This window comes from Hirsutella rhossiliensis (genome assembly GCF_020360975.1).
Source record: "Hirsutella rhossiliensis strain HR02 chromosome Unknown scaffold00003, whole genome shotgun sequence".
NCBI lineage: Eukaryota > Fungi > Ascomycota > Sordariomycetes > Hypocreales > Ophiocordycipitaceae > Hirsutella > Hirsutella rhossiliensis.
Genome location: NW_025408669.1, coordinates 7745262 through 7761289, shown reverse-complemented (window position 1 = coordinate 7761289; position 16028 = coordinate 7745262). Strand labels below are relative to the sequence as shown.

Here is a 16028-nt window from a genome sequence, read left to right as displayed (position 1 = left end):
TTGGCTAGCTATGTGTGGTCACTGTACCTATATAAGCCCCTCCCTTATCCCAATAGATAGACGAAGACATGCATTACTAAATTCACCTTTCTATGCCCCTATTTCTTCTACTATGCTCTTAAGCCACTGCTTGAGAGTTATGAGCCCGGCCTGCACGGCTAGACCATCTTTTGCCCGCCGATATTACCTTTAAAGCTATTTACGAGCTATTAACGCCGTTATAACGCTTAAATTGTGGTGTTAAGGCAAGGAACCTAGCCATACTAAGGGGCACTACTAGAAATATACGAATTGCACGAATTACGCATCCCTTAAAGAAGGATATTACTTATTAAGCTAGAACCCCTTATTTTCCTAAGATAACGTTAAAGGAAGTAAGAGGGGATAATTATATCGTGAGACTAAAGGAAAGCCTCGATTAGACCCTATAGATTAGGGGGATTAAATCGTAGGCCTAGACTTATAAGATTTAGGAATATGCTAACCTAGACGGCATAAAGGAGCTTAAATAGCCCTAATAGCCGGACTAGGAGCAATTTATTGTTAACCTTAGAGGGAGACTATCCTAACGAGAAGATAAAACCGAGGCTACGTTCCTAGCGAGGCGAATAGGCTATAACGAACGATACTAGGATATAAAGGACTCCTTTCGCAACCTCGAGAAGAGGTTCTAGCTATAATTCGATCGCTATAAGGTCTAGTAGAAAGCCCTAATCGCACTTAAAGAATTAATTAAGAAAACGATTAATAAAGGGCTTTAAGGGATAACCCTAATATATAATAGCCTAAGAGAGAAAATTAGGGAATTAAAGAAGCAAGCCCTGCCTTTAGGGGCAGAGGAGAAAAAGCTAATTTACGAGAGATATACGACCTCTATTAATAAAAGAGGTATATAAGACTAGAAAGTATAGGCAGAATAGCTCGACTAAATTATTATAGATTTACGAGACCTTAAGGTCGATATACTTAACGATATAAGAATTAGATAGGACTTTCTTATAGCGGTAGACGAGTAGGACCTATATTAGTCTATAATAATAAGGGCTTTCGACCTCTATAACGAAAGACACGGTAAAGATTAACTTCCCCTAAGGAACCTAATCGCTAACTTTAAATAAGAATATACCTATAGAAAGAAGTCGCAACTACCTATAAAAAGGGGAAGCGCTGATTAAATCTCTAGGAAATTAGACACCTAAGCTAAATACGCTAGCTATAAGCAGCACGTTAATAGCTTAATAAGCTAGTAGGAAAATTGCTACTTACTACGGGTAATATATAATAAGAAGCCCCCGATAGGCTAGAAATATAGTAATCTAGCTAAATAGAATATCGAAAAACGGCTAAAGGACTATCTAGATAAGAAAGCAAAATATATAGCCTAGACCCTTAATTCCTACCCTAAAGGAAGAGAACTAGTAGATACTATTATTAGCAATAATAGGCTAGGAAAGACTATTAACACGGTTACTCTATCTAGGGTAAACACGGCTATAAAGGGAACGCCGTTACTTACCGATAAATTAATATACGACTTAGGGGCCGATATTAACCTCTTTAATAACCTAGGTTAGTTCTAAGAAGGAACCTTTAAGTAGGGTTCTACTAACGAAGTCTGGGTTAGAGACTAAGCCTTTAGGGTATAAGGAATAGGAATAGCAGTTATCCCTATAATTAACGGTAGAAAGATAACCCTACTAGATGCCTACTTTATCCTAGAAATGCCGATAAGTGTCTTCTTAGCTAGGCTAGGGATAACGGCAGGGATATTCTAGAACTAGCTCCTAGGATACCTTTATTTAGAACCTACGAAGGAGGTTCGTATTAAACTAACCGACTTTAAAGGTTAATTCGTAATAGGAACACTCCCGTAGTATAAGCGGGTATTCGTAGTTATATAAGCGCCTAAGCCGCTAACTAAGGGGGTAGGTGACCTATAGCATCGCCGCCTTAGGCATCTTAGTCTAAAATTACTAGAGAAGCTATTAGAAGCCTACCTAGGCACTAAGCTTTAAGGCCCTATAATATATAGCTATTAGATATACGTAATAGGGAAAGCTAAGAGGGAAGTCTCGAAAAAAATACTATCCCTAAGGCCTAAAGGTCCGGGGGTATAAGTTAGCTTCGACCTTTACCCTAGCCCTATAATAGCATATAACAGGGAAAAGAACTTCGCCCTATTTACCTATATAGATATATCTATAAGGTTCTATTACCTAATAGAAAGAAAAACGGGTATTAGGGATATCTTTAATAACTTCGTAGCGTTACTTAAGACCTAGTACGGAGTTAAAATAACTATATTAGTTACTAACGGGGAAAGGGCTCTTTTAATAATAGAATAAATAGATTATATAACTAATAGAGGGATATAAGTTATATAGTTAGCCCCTTTAACGCCTACGTAAAACGGTTATATAGAGAGATTAGGGGCAATAGTAAAGGAAAAAGCAAGGGTTATAAGGCTTAACTTAAAGCTTCTAAAAGAGCTATAGCTAAAGATATACCGTATAGCGGTATACCTACTTAATATAATACCCTTCTAATTATATAATTATAGCTAGCAGAGCCTATATAAGCGTTAGTAGACCTAGATAAAAGAAAATAATCTACTATATTACTATATTAAAGATATTAAACTAGATATTATACATTTAAGGGTCTTTAGCTATATAGCGTTCCTAATAATAATTATAGTATTAGAATATATTAAGTTATATAAGACGTAATTACCCATTAAGCAGAGAGCTTATATCGGCTACCTAGTAGGCTATAGGTCTACTTAATAATACGTTATATAGATACCGTTAATTAGATAGAATAAACTAATAGTATTAGCTAATATATAGTTTAACGAGTCTATAAGCTACGATATAAAAAGAGAAGAGTAAGCCTAGCTAGTCTAAATATATAGCTACGATATCCTTAGAGATATAGCCGTAACCGACGTTATAGATAGCGGGGAACCTAAAACCTTTAGGGTACTAAGTTTATCTAACGATAATACGGATAACGGTTAGACGCTAGAAGAAGCAATTACCCTCCTACGGGACCTATTGCCCCTATATACTCCGGAAGATTAGGGATTAAAGACGCCCTTATAAGGATTATATAGATATATATATCTTTCCCCTCCGGAAATAGTAGGCCTAGGGATAGAGATTTTAACGTTACCCCTTCTACCTAATACTATATTTAACACAGAGTTACTAAGCTCTATGCCTCCTACGCCCGCAATAGATACTATAGCTAGCAACCCCTCCTATATCTCGTTAGGGAGATAGCTTAAAGATGCGATACCTATATTAATCGACTCGTCTCCTTAAGACGAACGCAATAATATACCTCTTAACTTAGGGGGTAAAGGAACGATTATAGTATAGGTTTAAGAAGATAACCCTTAGTCCGAACCCCGTACCCTTAACCTAGCGGTTAGTAGGGCCGGCTTAAGGATATTATAAATATAAGAATAACGTAGACGAAAGGATACGTTATAAGGGATTAACCTAAGCAACGTTATTAAAGGAAAACGGGCTCGTAGGCCTAAGAAATCCCTTATTAATAATATTATCGTAAAGGCAAGTAAGCATAAGCTTTACGTTAAAGATATACCGCCTCCCCCTACCTCCTTTAACGCGGCAATAGCTTTAGAATTCGTATACGAGTAGAAGGAAGCTATAGACCATGAAATAGAGAAAACCTAGCAAGGGGCATATAGAAGACTATCCTAAAAGCTATTATTAAATAGAAAGGTTACTTCCTAATCCCCTTACGTTAGGTCTTTATATATAAGACCGATAAATAGGGGTATATTATATGCTTTAAAGCACGTATTATAGTTTATAGAGACCTATAACCTAAAGGTAACGAGGATATATATATAGCTACCCTACGAGCACGAATATTTCGACTACTAATAGCCTTCTACTACCTCGAGGACTTCGAGACGGAATAATACAACGTAAAAATAGCATTTCTATATATAATCCTACGCTAAGAAGTCTATTGCTAGCCTCTACTAGGATTCTCAATGCCTAGGCTATGCCTAAAGCTATTAAAAGTACTATACGGGCTTTATATCTCTCTAAAGCTATAGTTTAAAGAGATATCTAGTTTCTTTACTAAACTAGGAGCCTAGCAGCTAGTAGAAGACGCCTACATACTAGTCTATAAGGGCGTTATTATCTTTATCTTCGTAGATAACATCGTTATAATATATCCGAAAAGGAAAAAATAAGATTAGGAAGAGCTATACGAGGCTATTACGAAGAAATATACCGTTACGTATATAGGAGAGCTACGCTGGTTCCTTAGCATCGAGATTATTAGGGATAGGGATCTTAAGAAGATATAGCTCTCGTAAGCTTCCTATATCTCTAAGACCGCGAAGAAATATTATATCCTTAATAATAATATCCTTCGTAAGCCTAAGATCCCGCTAATAATAGAAGAGCTCGTCCCCTACGAAAAGCAGGCCTTAAAGGAAGAGATATACGAATATCTCTCTCTAATTAGGTCGCTTATTTATCTAGTAATTTATACTAGGCTAGATATCGTATTTATAGCCGGAAAGCTAGCCTAATATAATTATAACCCCGGGCCGCGCTATAGGCACGAAGCACGTAAGTGCCTAGCTTACCTCTATTATACGAGAAACCGCTATATCTACTTTACGGCGATAAACCTAATAAGGCGGCTAATATATATATCCGACTCCTTATACGCCGATAACCTAGAGACTAGGAAGTCCTTATAAGGATACGTATTCCTACTCCTTAGTAGGCTAATTAACTAGAAAGCTACTAAGCAAGCTACTATAATAACGTCCTCTATAAAAGCTAAATTATTAGCACTCTTATAGATAGCTAAGGAATAGGTAGTATTTAGCCGACTAATTAAGGAGCTTAGTATTAGTATTAAAGGGACTATAGAGCTCTAGTATAATAACCTTTAGACTATTAGGCTTCTAACTAAATTAAGCGCGAAGCTTAAGACGAACCTTAAGCACGTTAACGTTTATAGATACTAGCTTTGTTAGGAGGTATAGTAAGATCGGATATAAGTTAGCTAGATCGTATTAGCAGATAACCTAGCTAATAGTATAACGAAGGCGCTTATATACTAGAAGTATTAGAGCTTTATTAAGTAACTAGGACTAGTAATACGGCCGGAAGATATATTAAGAGATAATATATATAACCACCGTACTAAGGCGTGATATCTCCTTACTATAGCGAACTCGATAATCGCCGGATCCCGATAATAAGAGCACTACTATATATACTAAGATTAGGGGATTCTAATAGCGTAGTTAGATCTTAATTTAGTTAAGAAACTATAAAGATCTAAGGGGTAGAAGTTAGCCCTATTTACTATTAAGAAGTAAAGCTATTACTAGACTACCCCTTAATTAGCATAATACTATAGCGCTTAAACTTACGATAATCGCGATAGCTTTACTAAATTAAGACTAATTAATATAAGGAATATATTATTAGAAAGCCTACCTTTAAGATTACTTTTATCCTAAATAATAACGTCGCCGGCAAAGGTACTATGGTACCTAGGCCACCTAAAGGGATACCCCGCTATCCCCCCTCCTTATAAGGAAGGTTATAAATATAACTTATAACTACTAGTTAAACGGTAAGAGCAGGTTATATAACCCTATTAATCGTAAGTTCGACTCCCCCTAGGGCGGAAGAGCAGGTTATATAACCACGCCCTAGGGGGGGCGCGGTTAACGAACTTAGGGGCCCGAGGAGATAGGATATACGGAGGAGGGTTCTCCTTATATCCTATCCTCTTAGGTCCCGGCTTTTGCCTTTTGCTATATTTACCTTCCTTTTTTTTTTATAGGATATAATTAGGAGCCTCCCCTATTTTTAGACAACCTCCTTAAACAGACAATAAAGCAGCCGAATTTAACATCGGAATAACCTTATATTTATTAGACCGAACCCTCCTCTACCTATTGCCCCACCATCTAGAAGCTAGTGTAATAAGGGGGTGTGTTGAGGAGAGAGAGTGGGTATAAGAGGCCACAGTCATGCTCAGTGGACCCAATAGTCATGCACAAGGAAGCCTGCCTAAACAACATAACTCCCCTAGCCTAAGGACACTATGCAGGCCTGACTTAGGTATAGGAACATCCTATTGCCCTCTTTTAGCTAGCTATATATGGTCACTATACCTATATAAGCCCCTCCCTTGTCCTAATAGATAGACGAAGACATGCATCACTAAATTCACCTTTCTGTGCCCCTATTTCTTCCACTGTGCTCTCAAGCCACTGCTTGAGAACTACTTAAGGTGACCGAGTTAACAGCTGCTCAACTATATTCACCAACCGCTGCCTGGGATGGAGTCGTTTGCCATCCTATGGGCATTAGGGTAGGGCGTGGCGTTGATGTCGTATTCAGAAAATTATAAAGGGTCTCGTGCTCAAGCTGCTGCTTCAGCGACTCATTCATTGTTGAGGAGCCTCGGAAAGCCATAGAACCAGACCAGACATGTCCGGAGTGATGTTCTTCGCTCTGGCTCAGCCTTCCACTTACGCTACGAGCCAACCTGAGGGGAGGTATGGAGAAGCCTTGATAGACCAGTAGACCAGACATCCCTTGCGGAGGTGCCTCTACTGTTGGTGTCTGGCTTGTTCGACAACTCACCCAAAGGTAGCAGAAAAACGACGGCGAGGGTGGGGGCGGTGGTTTTACTTCCTGCTTTTCTATGATGAATTATAGTCAGACGACAATTTGCTTCACTTGCTATGGGAAGGGAGACAGTCGACCCACACGAAGTCAAAGCGTGGGCTGCAAGCTGGATATCACAGATCTCAGCGCGGTCACGGAGGAGCCCTCTTCCTGGCTTGCAAGTCAGACGCGTCGAAAGTGTCAGGTATGGACAGTGGAGGTCACGGGGATGCTCACGGGATTGCTCATGTGCAGGACCCAGAGGGCTCAGGGGCTCAGGGGCTCAGGGAAATCACCCAATTGAGGAAAAGGATGGCATGAGCTTCTCCCCCCCCCCCCACCCACACACACACAACCACCCACATCTTCAAGAGCCTCTATTTGGCTCATCAATTTGATCCTCGTGCTACTGCCCCATTGGGCAGGCCGCAACACGATTGCTCTGACAGGACGCGGCGATGGCACCCGCCGGCTCCACGCTTTGGGGGTTACGAAAAACGTCCGACGGATCCCAGTTCTGCTTGATCTGCTGCAGCTGCGGCAGCAAGTCCCCCCAGTAAGCGAGTTGGGCCTCGGAGCGGTTCGGGGCCATGTCGACGTAGCCGGCATAAGTCGAGGCGTTAAGGGGCGTGTCGCGCTTGATGCGCTTATGAACGCCCTCGAGGAAGCGTTTGTTCTCGTCGGAGACGCCAAACGCCTCAATTACGTACGACTGATAGATGATGACCTTGTCGCGATGCGGGTAGGACGTTTGGTTCAGGGGGACGTCGGCCACAGCACCGCCCTCGGTATTGAACATGAGAACCATGGGTGGTGTCGCTCTGTCGAGGTAGTCAAACAGGGCGTCCGTCTCCTTCCTGTCGAGGAGATCTTGTCGGCGCAGAGCGAGCGACTTGCTGAAAAAGTGCGTCGGCACGTCGGCCAGCTGAAGGATGAGTGATTCAAAGACATGGACCACAGAGCCAAGCCAGTCGCCAAGCCTCACGGAGCCGCGCGAGGGCAGCCTGTCGAGAATGCCAGTCTGCTGAAGCTCCCGTTGGCTGCCATAAAAGGTCCCTGTGATGACGGCGCCGAGGGGATGGATGATAAAAAGCGACGAGAAACGTCGATCCAAGCTCGGGTCGCCTGCCAGAGCCAGCCACTGTTCAAAGAGGGGCTTTGTGTCCAATCGGCTACCAAAGGAGATGTCGTAGGTGTACTCGACAACGGAATCTGGCTCTGGATGCGTCCTCATCCATAGCTTGGTGACGATACCAAAACTCGGGCCGGCACCACGCAGGGCCCAGAAGAGGTCGGCGTTCTGATGCTGGCTGGCTCGTTGGACCTCGCCCTTTGCCGTGACCACCTCGACCTCGAGAATGTGGTCGACCATGTTTCCCCACATGCGTGAGCTCGGCCCGAGGCCACCCTTTGAGTCGATAAGTCATTATTTTCTTGAAGGCAATGGCAGGGAGACTTACGACAACGGCTTGGCCGCCGACGCCGACGCCGGGACATGTTCCATGGGGAATGGCTCGCCGGCCATTGTCGTGAAGCTTCTTGTCCAGCTCGCCGAGTCGTAAGCCGGCTCCGAAGCTGGCTGTCCAGTTGTTCGCGTCCATGGAGAAGTCTTTGAAATTCAAAAGGTCCACGACGACGGCGCCGTCTCTTCCGCCAAGGCCATAGTTGCCGTATGAATGCCCCCCCGACCTCGCCTGAACAGAAGCGCCGTGCTGGACGGCACACTTGACGGCGTTGGAAACCATGGCGGAGGTGCTGGGGCGGATGACGGCGGCGGGCGTCACTGGGGCGTCCAGGTTGTATGGCCTGACCCAAAGGGCGTCGTAGAGCACGTCGCCTGGGAATGCAACGCAGTCGCGGTGACCGGTGCAGACGGAGTCGAGGCAGCCCTGCAGCGGGGAGCTGTGTTTGTTCCCCATGGTATCCTGCGTTGTCTTGAGTGGTGAGGGGGTGCTCTTTCGGGAGCAGGTCCCGACGTTGCAGCGGGTCGATCGAGGCGTGGCGGTCCGAAGAGGGTCGTTGCGGTAGCGATATATGAGGTCTGAGACCGGTGTCAGTATCAAGAACGGCCAGACGGCGCCCACGCAGACGACGACGACGGCTCACCACAAACCAACGGCTGAGGCGGTACCCGGGAACAAGCAAGGGGCTGGATGTTTACGGTGAAGATCCAAAGTACTCTGCTGGGCTCTGCTGGGCTCTGCTGGGCTCTGCTTGGCTGCATGCCTGAGCTGGCGCTTGGGAAGCCGCGGCTAGTCGGACAAGGCCAGAGCCAGTCGTCACCGCCTTCTCCTTCCATCGAGGACTCATTTCCCTGTTATACAAGCCGGCGAAGCATCACCAGCCTCGGACGCGCGTCTGGTGTAGGCGTACATGTGACACAAGCCGGTTCCACCAGAGCCCCGACTCACTCCTGAAGTTGACATATCACCACTCGTCCATCTGCGTCTCCGCGATGCTCATCTTTCGGCTTGATTCCCATCAAGTGACCACGTCCTCCTCAGAGCCCTCGCCAGCAAGTGCGTCATGGGCCAGCCGGTCAGGTGGGCGCGGCTGGCTGACGAGGCAATCCAGGCCCCGGCGCCCAGGTCGCACTTTTGCTTTTGCCGCCACCGCTGGAGCTGTGAAGAGACATTGCCTCACCCCCCGATATCAACTGCACCTGGCTGCATCTGGAACCAACGGACGCGGCACATGACTGGACGTCAGATTAAAAGTATGTGTGCCGTCTGTCTGCGACGTTTACTTGCAGTCTTGTCACAAGAAAGGGCCATGGCCAACTTCCCTTCCAAGTCGTCTCCATACGGCCGGGCAACACTGGTTAGGAGCATGTGTGGCCCTGTTGAATTCCAGGTTACCCCTGTCCTTGACATCATCACATGTAGCCCTGGAGGGGTTTGACCAACAATGCCGGCATTCGTGCAACCCTCACATATGCCGCGATAGCTTACATACAGTACATATTATAAGCAGCCGAGGAAGCGTATGCCTGTCGGTGAAACCCCCGCCTCATTCTCGAGTTGGGCCACGGGACATTTGCCACCATCTGGCTCGCGCCTCATGAGCAACAGCCGCCTATGGTGCCGCCAGCTGGAGCACCAATCCCAGGGCCGACAATTTACGAGACACGGCAGAATCCGCGCAAGAGGCGCGCCACGATCCCTTGTCCGGGCCCCGATGGAAGGCATCGATGACGCGCGAATCAGTGTGTCCAGCGCGAGCTTCTCCCGTCGCTTCAAGCGCGACTCGGCCCGTGCCTTGGCCGCCTAGTTGGTCTTCAAGAAGCCTGGATCCTCTTTGGCGACCTCCGTGAGTCCTCCTCCCCGTCCCGGGACAAGCGCACTGGATTCCAGCATCGTGCGTCTTGCCCCCGGAGGGTTATTCTGAACCCGATGACTCCCTCTCATTTCCCTCCGACATCTGGATCCTAGATTGCACCATATGGTCCATCCGCCTTAGCACCCGGGCCTGAACTGGAATCTTTATCGGTTTTAGAAGGATACAAGGTTCTCGCAGAGGGCGATCTCTTCATGCACACGGTACACGGGCCACTGTTCCATCAGCTCTAATCAAACAGCCTATTACCCTGCTTTTGAACTCTCTTGGGTCTGAATCTTTTTTTTTGCTCCTTGCTGCGTCTGTTCAGTCTGCGCCTGTTCTGCTGCGTATGTTCTGTCTGAGTGCTTCCCGACATCCTCTGCTGTGCCTGTTCAGTCCGAGCGCCTTGCTTGTCTGCGCCTGTTCTGCTGCGTATGTTCTGTCTGAGTGCTTCCCGACATCCTCTGCTGTGCCTGTTCAGTCCGAGCGCCTTGCTTGTGCTTCTCTGCTGCTGCTGTTCCACCTGGACATTTGCCTATTTCTACTCTTCAACATCCGCTAGCTCCCTTCCTTCTCCCCAGATCATTCTCGATTCTTCAACACTTTACCCTGACACACAACTCAATATGGTGAGGCGAAACATCTGTGAACGGGAGATGACGGGCCACTTTGCCGAAATAGCGGAGGAACTCATCGAAGTTACGATAACGGGCAAATCAGACGGGCTGGCAGCCTCTGGTCAAGAACAACGCAACGCCCGGAACGAGGAAGCCAGTCCTCAATGGAAGTCTGTCAAGATTTTGCTGGAGGCGACAGAAAAGGTAGCCTTCCTTACGGCGAGCAACAAGTCAGGCAAACTGCCCTACAGCATCATACAGCACGCCGACGAACTCCGTGTAATGGGGACCGAGTATCTGGATATGCTTCACGAGGAGACTAATCTCAGCGTCAGCAAGGCAGCCGTGGATGCAGGCCTGCGCGGCGGTTTCCCGAAAAAATTGGCTTCCGAAGTTTCTAGCGCACTCGATTACCTCGTCTTCAATCTCGGGACGCCAAGGCAACTAATCGAGGCCCTGGCCCATGTTGACTACGGTCTCGAAGCAATCGGCGGGGGCAACTCCCCGCAGGTCAAGGTCGGGCGGGAGGCTCTGGAGCGGGTCATGGTGGCGCTGGGGGATCAAGAGCTCAAGGTTCTCGTTCACGACTGGAAGACGAGCCATACCTCGGATTGCCAGCAATGGGTTGATACTGTGGTGAGAGCGGAGAAAAAAAGAGGCTGACAAACGTCGCGGGCAGTAGGACTCCCAAGACGCTCAAGGCGGCTTGCTAATGCTTGGTGTGCCGACCCAAATAGCCTTTAGTTTGAGATTTCCGCAATGCATCTTTACTTCCCTGCTTCTTCCCTATTGTTCACCGCTGTGTCTGTTCACTTTCCTATTATCTTAAGCCGTTGCTGGGCAGCCTTTACCACTCTTCACTCCAACTCTTTACACCTTCGTATTCTCCTTGCCCCCTGGTTTCCATTGCCCTTACCCTTCAACCTCCTACATAACTCAAGAATCACGTCCACGACCGGGTGAAGCGATGAGGCTTTGGTTCGGACTCCAGGAGAGGACGGGTCGTCGGAAAGAAGTCTGAGATGAGGCTTTTTGGAGGACTTCATGGGGATGCGTCTGGACTGAAAGATGGAGATGGATTTCTCTTCAACAGGGAACCGATTTCACAATGGTTGCGGACAAGCCGCAGGGATCGACGCGTCATGCGTGGAGGAAACAATTTGACGACGAGCGCCACTCTACAGTCACAGGGTGATGATGATACTCAAGCGTGGTGTCCCATGAATACATGTAGGCAAGGTCGGCCGTGATGTCAAGTGATGTAGGAAAACGGCAACTATCAATGCAATAAACTGCCAATCTGGTCGGCTTGAACCTTGTCGTATAAGTGTCGTAGAAGCTAAAACGCTCACGCCGTGACTTGCTCCGTAGAACCTCATCATGACTACCCGTCCGTGTCAGCTACACGGCAGGAATACCGGCTTGTTCTGAAAGCTGGGGTGAGGCAGGGTTTAGAGCGGCTGAGCGCCGTGTCTTGTGCAAGGGCCTGGTCCCCGAGAGAGAGCAGGTATCATGACAAGGCGCGCAAGGCTTTCCCAGCGGTGGCATCTCCAAGCCCTGCGTGCTTCACCACAGGGGGCGGAATTGAGCTAGGCGAGCCGGGCCATTATGAGGAGAGTAGTTCTGTCAGATACAGCCCCCAGACGCGAGCACGACAAGTCTTGTGTTTGCTTTGTAGTCTTGTATTTCGCTCTGTAGTCTTCCGGGCGCTATGGGCATCGCCTCCGGACGCATGCATTAGACCTGACCGGCCGGGGTACCGAGAAAAGGAAAAGGGGCACGGCGAGAAAAAGAAAGCAAGAGTGGCCGTCACGTCTTCAAAACAACAAATTCTGACCAAAGCTTTGCACTTTGTCGTCTTCACAGTCTCGAAAGCAGAGCCGAAACCGGGGGAGAGACTCGGAGAGACGGAGAGACACACGTCTCAATGGGCCAACTACTCCAGAGCCTCGTCGAGCGCGTCATATCGCCACACGACCGGGAAGAGCAGGGCCGTCCGCCCGTCATGGCCGCGACTGGCGGTCATGGACATGAAGGCAACGGCGGCGGGGGCGCAGACATGGCGAACCCGCAGCAACGGCCCCAGCCGCGGCGCGCGCTCACAATCATCCGCACCGACGCCGACGCCCTTGTCCCGCAAAACGACAAGCTGCTCGTGTTTCGGTCGCTCACAGGCATCGACACAGTCCCTGCGCTGACGTCCTCTGGCCACGCCGGCAAGCGTGCCGCCGAGAACGTGGGCATCTACACGCGCGTGGTGAGGGCCGAGAAGATGGCTGCGCGCAGTTACCGCCTCTTTAACATCGCCATCAACGTCTGCCTAGGCATTCAGTTTATTATGGGCGCGGCGCTCACGGCGCTGGGCGCAGCCGACGGCTCCCGCGCCACCATTACGGCCTTTGGCGCGATCAACACCATCATCGCCGGGATCCTGACTTACCTCAAGGGCTCGGGCCTGCCGGATCGCTTCAAGCGCGTCGAGGAAGAGTTCAAGATGGTGCGCGAGTACGTGGAGCAGCGCGAGCGCGAGTTTTGTCTCGCTGGGTGTCCACTCGACCCCTTTGACGAGGTCCAGGCCGTCGACGACATGTACAAAGCCGCTGCTCAGCAGTTGAGTGGTGGCGGGAATAAGACGCCCGGAACAAACGCCGTTCAGCCTCAGCCCCGAGTAGTGACAACAGCGCCCTCGTCGCTGGCCCACCGGCTCACCAAGCCGGCGGATCCGCCGCCGACACACGTTCTCGCTCCGTGTGAGAGGCAGCATGTGTCTGAGCCGTCCGAGAAGCAGACACTAGGGTAGAGCGGGTTGGCCATCACGATGATCTGACATGGGGGGCGTGCAGCGGTCGGGGGACAGGGAGGAAGGGTCGGAAGCTTCGATTTAAGCGTGTTGCATTGGATGAAGCGTTTTGCATTGAATGTACAAGCAAGGACGCCGTTGTAGCCATTGAATAACAGGCGACAGTGCCGACGGGGTCGAGTTGACGGGCTGATGTCTATGTATCAGGGTATGCCAGGCCAGATGAAGTCATGGACGGATCCCAAGAGTGGGAGAACCGCTCCATGACGACGGTGTCCATCAGGCGTCCGTGACTGATTAAGACGGCTCCAAACGATCCAAGTTCACCGTCATGACAATGCCGCTTCGCGTGGTGTACTTTTCCGGCAGCGTCCCCCGAGGTAGCAGGTCGGCGTCTCCGTTGGCCTTCAGGGCCTCCTCCAGCGTGCAACGGCCGGCGTCAACGAACCCCAGGCCACGGTACAGCCCGAGCGTCACCTGGTTCTCGGGTTTGACCATGATGCGCACACGGACCCTACTTGGGCCTTGCAGAGACGACAGATGATGAAAGGCCGCCCGGCATAGCATCTTGCCCAGGCCCTTGCCCCGGTGGGATGGCAGGGTATATAGGCTCAGCATCTGCCACCGCTCCTCGTCGCCGCCTTGTTCCGGCGTGGAGTCGGCGGAGAGGCAGAAGGCGCCCGCGGAGATGGGCCCGAGGAGCGTCACCTGTCCGAGCCATAGGTCTTGCAGAGGCGCTGCCTTTTCCGCGGCGACGCAGCAGCAGATGAAAGTCTCCTTACCGGGAGCGCAGAGGCGGGAGGTCCAGGCGTAGTCGGTGAAGGCCTCCTCAATCTCGAGAGTGGACGAGAAGGAAGAGGGGGATTGCTGCAGGGCGGCGAGCCGGAGGTGCTTATACCTGTCAGCCAGAGCCCGGATGTCGGGGTCGCCTTTGTCGATTCTGAAGCAGTGGTACGCCATATTCTCGTCCATTTTGCATGAAACCGTGAGAGGGAGTGAGTTGGCAAGACAAGCGAGGACGCTGGCCAGGACGAGCCAGAAATCCAAGTCAGCCGATCTCCTTCACCAGTACGTACCCACCTTTAATGTCCTGCAAGGGCGCGCTCGTATTGCTTGACTCGCGGACCTGAGCTAGCGCTGATAAGTTTGACTTGCTGGAACCATTGAACCCTCTCACCTGTGCGTATTAGGAGTCAACAGTGTGTGTAGAGCTAGACACCGACCAATCATCTTAAGTAACAGGGAGAGCATAATGATTCTGGGAAGCGATTAGGACAAAGACATGTAAGGATCGTCCTCTTGAGCAAGTGTAGGGTTGGCATTATTTCGATGGGAAGATATAATAACACAGCGCTGCCGACGAAGAATATTCGGGGTATCCGGCTGACGCTCTGAAGAAGACGTCTGCAGGTTCTATGTCCAGGCCAGTGGGCTGATGGAGTTTGCGTCTTCACGTCTACAGCACGTCCACTTGGGGCGCCATTCCCCAAGCACGACGAGACGAGAGCAGTCCACCGCAAGGCACTCCCAAATGCCACACAGCCTCGGGCGAATAAGGGCGCCCACCTGGCAACAGGAGAAGGGCACGAGGCTAACAGGCGAAGACGAAGAAGTGAGTGGCGTCAACAAGGCCAGGGGAAAGAGGACAGTTGAAGACCGAAGAAGCCAGGTTGCGGCTGACACGGGATTGCGCAATTCATCAGCAGGCAACAAGGCAAGACGAAGAGCGAGACCCGATGTGGCTGCCCAACTTACACGAGGGTTGGAAAAGAGACCAGGTGACAAAATGAGCGGGTGAGCGAGACCCAGGCAGCAGTTTTCCGATGCAAGGATCGTGGCAAACGAGGTTGAGAGCTGGCAGACGGCCAAGACAAGGACAACGCAGGCAAAGGAAGAGGCCTCCGCAGGTAGGCAGACGATGTAGGCAGACGATGCGGGTGGCGTCGTGGCCACAAGGAGATACGTTGACTCCAAGCATGGGGGCGGAAATCTCAACAAGGGGTGCGGTGGATGGGAGAAGCTGGGAGTCGCTGGAAGAGGCTGACGTAGGCCCATCTCCGTCTGCCACGCAACATGACCGCCGTTGCCAACGCCTGACGCCAGGGAGTCGGCCCCTTGCATCGCGGCGGGCCAGGCGTCTGATGACCAATCTACGCGGGCCTCGCGTAGCGACCTGTTCTGTTTTTAGGATACGGCGTGCCCGGGTTAGCCAGGGCCACCAAGTGTGGAGAGTGGAGGGGAGAGGGTGGGCAAGGCCGGATCGACGCTGCCGGAAGCTTGAGGAACAGAATGCATAAATCACTCGTCGATATAGAGGGATTTCGCTGCCAAATGGTCCGTCTTGTCGAGTTAAACGCCCGTGGGCCTCGCCCCTTGGCCAACATGGCAGTTTGCGGAGCAGGCGATGACGGGAAGAAAAGCGACTGGCGAGGTGTCGAAAATTTGGCTGCGACCTGTGACACGGCCGTCGCAGGGGTAGCGTTTCGAGTCGATGGAGAGATGGAAGATGCAGAGAAGCGCTGAGAAGCGCGCGCGTCGGCCAGACAGACGAGAGAAAAGAGGGCCAACGGGCAAGCGAAGTTGAACATCGGAGGCCAATCA

The 16028-nt window shown here is 49.7% G+C and overlaps 4 protein-coding genes across 4 annotated transcripts; 2 read left to right on the top strand and 2 right to left on the bottom strand.

The window, feature by feature from the left end:
• Positions 1 to 7098: 7098 nt before the first annotated feature.
• HRG_04127 (FAD binding domain-containing protein) lies at positions 7099 to 8916 on the bottom strand (the record flags this gene model as incomplete). Its single annotated transcript, XM_044862598.1, has 4 exons — positions 7099 to 7817; positions 7869 to 8100; positions 8153 to 8733; positions 8799 to 8916. 4 exons carry the CDS (start codon positions 8914 to 8916, stop codon positions 7099 to 7101), a joined length of 1650 nt encoding a protein of 549 aa, XP_044723624.1.
• Positions 8917 to 10636: 1720 nt separating this feature from the next.
• On the top strand, positions 10637 to 11290 carry HRG_04126 (uncharacterized protein; the record flags this gene model as incomplete). The annotated part of the gene is made up of 1 exon (XM_044862597.1): positions 10637 to 11290. One exon carries the CDS (start codon positions 10637 to 10639, stop codon positions 11288 to 11290), a length of 654 nt encoding a protein of 217 aa, XP_044723623.1.
• A 1264-nt stretch (positions 11291 to 12554) lies between these two features.
• On the top strand, positions 12555 to 13427 carry HRG_04125 (C6 transcription factor; the record flags this gene model as incomplete). The annotated part of the gene is made up of 1 exon (XM_044862596.1): positions 12555 to 13427. One exon carries the CDS (start codon positions 12555 to 12557, stop codon positions 13425 to 13427), a length of 873 nt encoding a protein of 290 aa, XP_044723622.1.
• Positions 13428 to 13724: 297 nt separating this feature from the next.
• HRG_04124 (acetyltransferase (GNAT) family domain-containing protein) lies at positions 13725 to 14399 on the bottom strand (the record flags this gene model as incomplete). The annotated part of the gene is made up of 1 exon (XM_044862595.1): positions 13725 to 14399. The coding sequence occupies one exon, from the start codon at positions 14397 to 14399 to the stop codon at positions 13725 to 13727; it is 675 nt and encodes a 224-aa protein (XP_044723621.1).
• Between the last annotated feature and the right edge of the window lie 1629 nt (positions 14400 to 16028).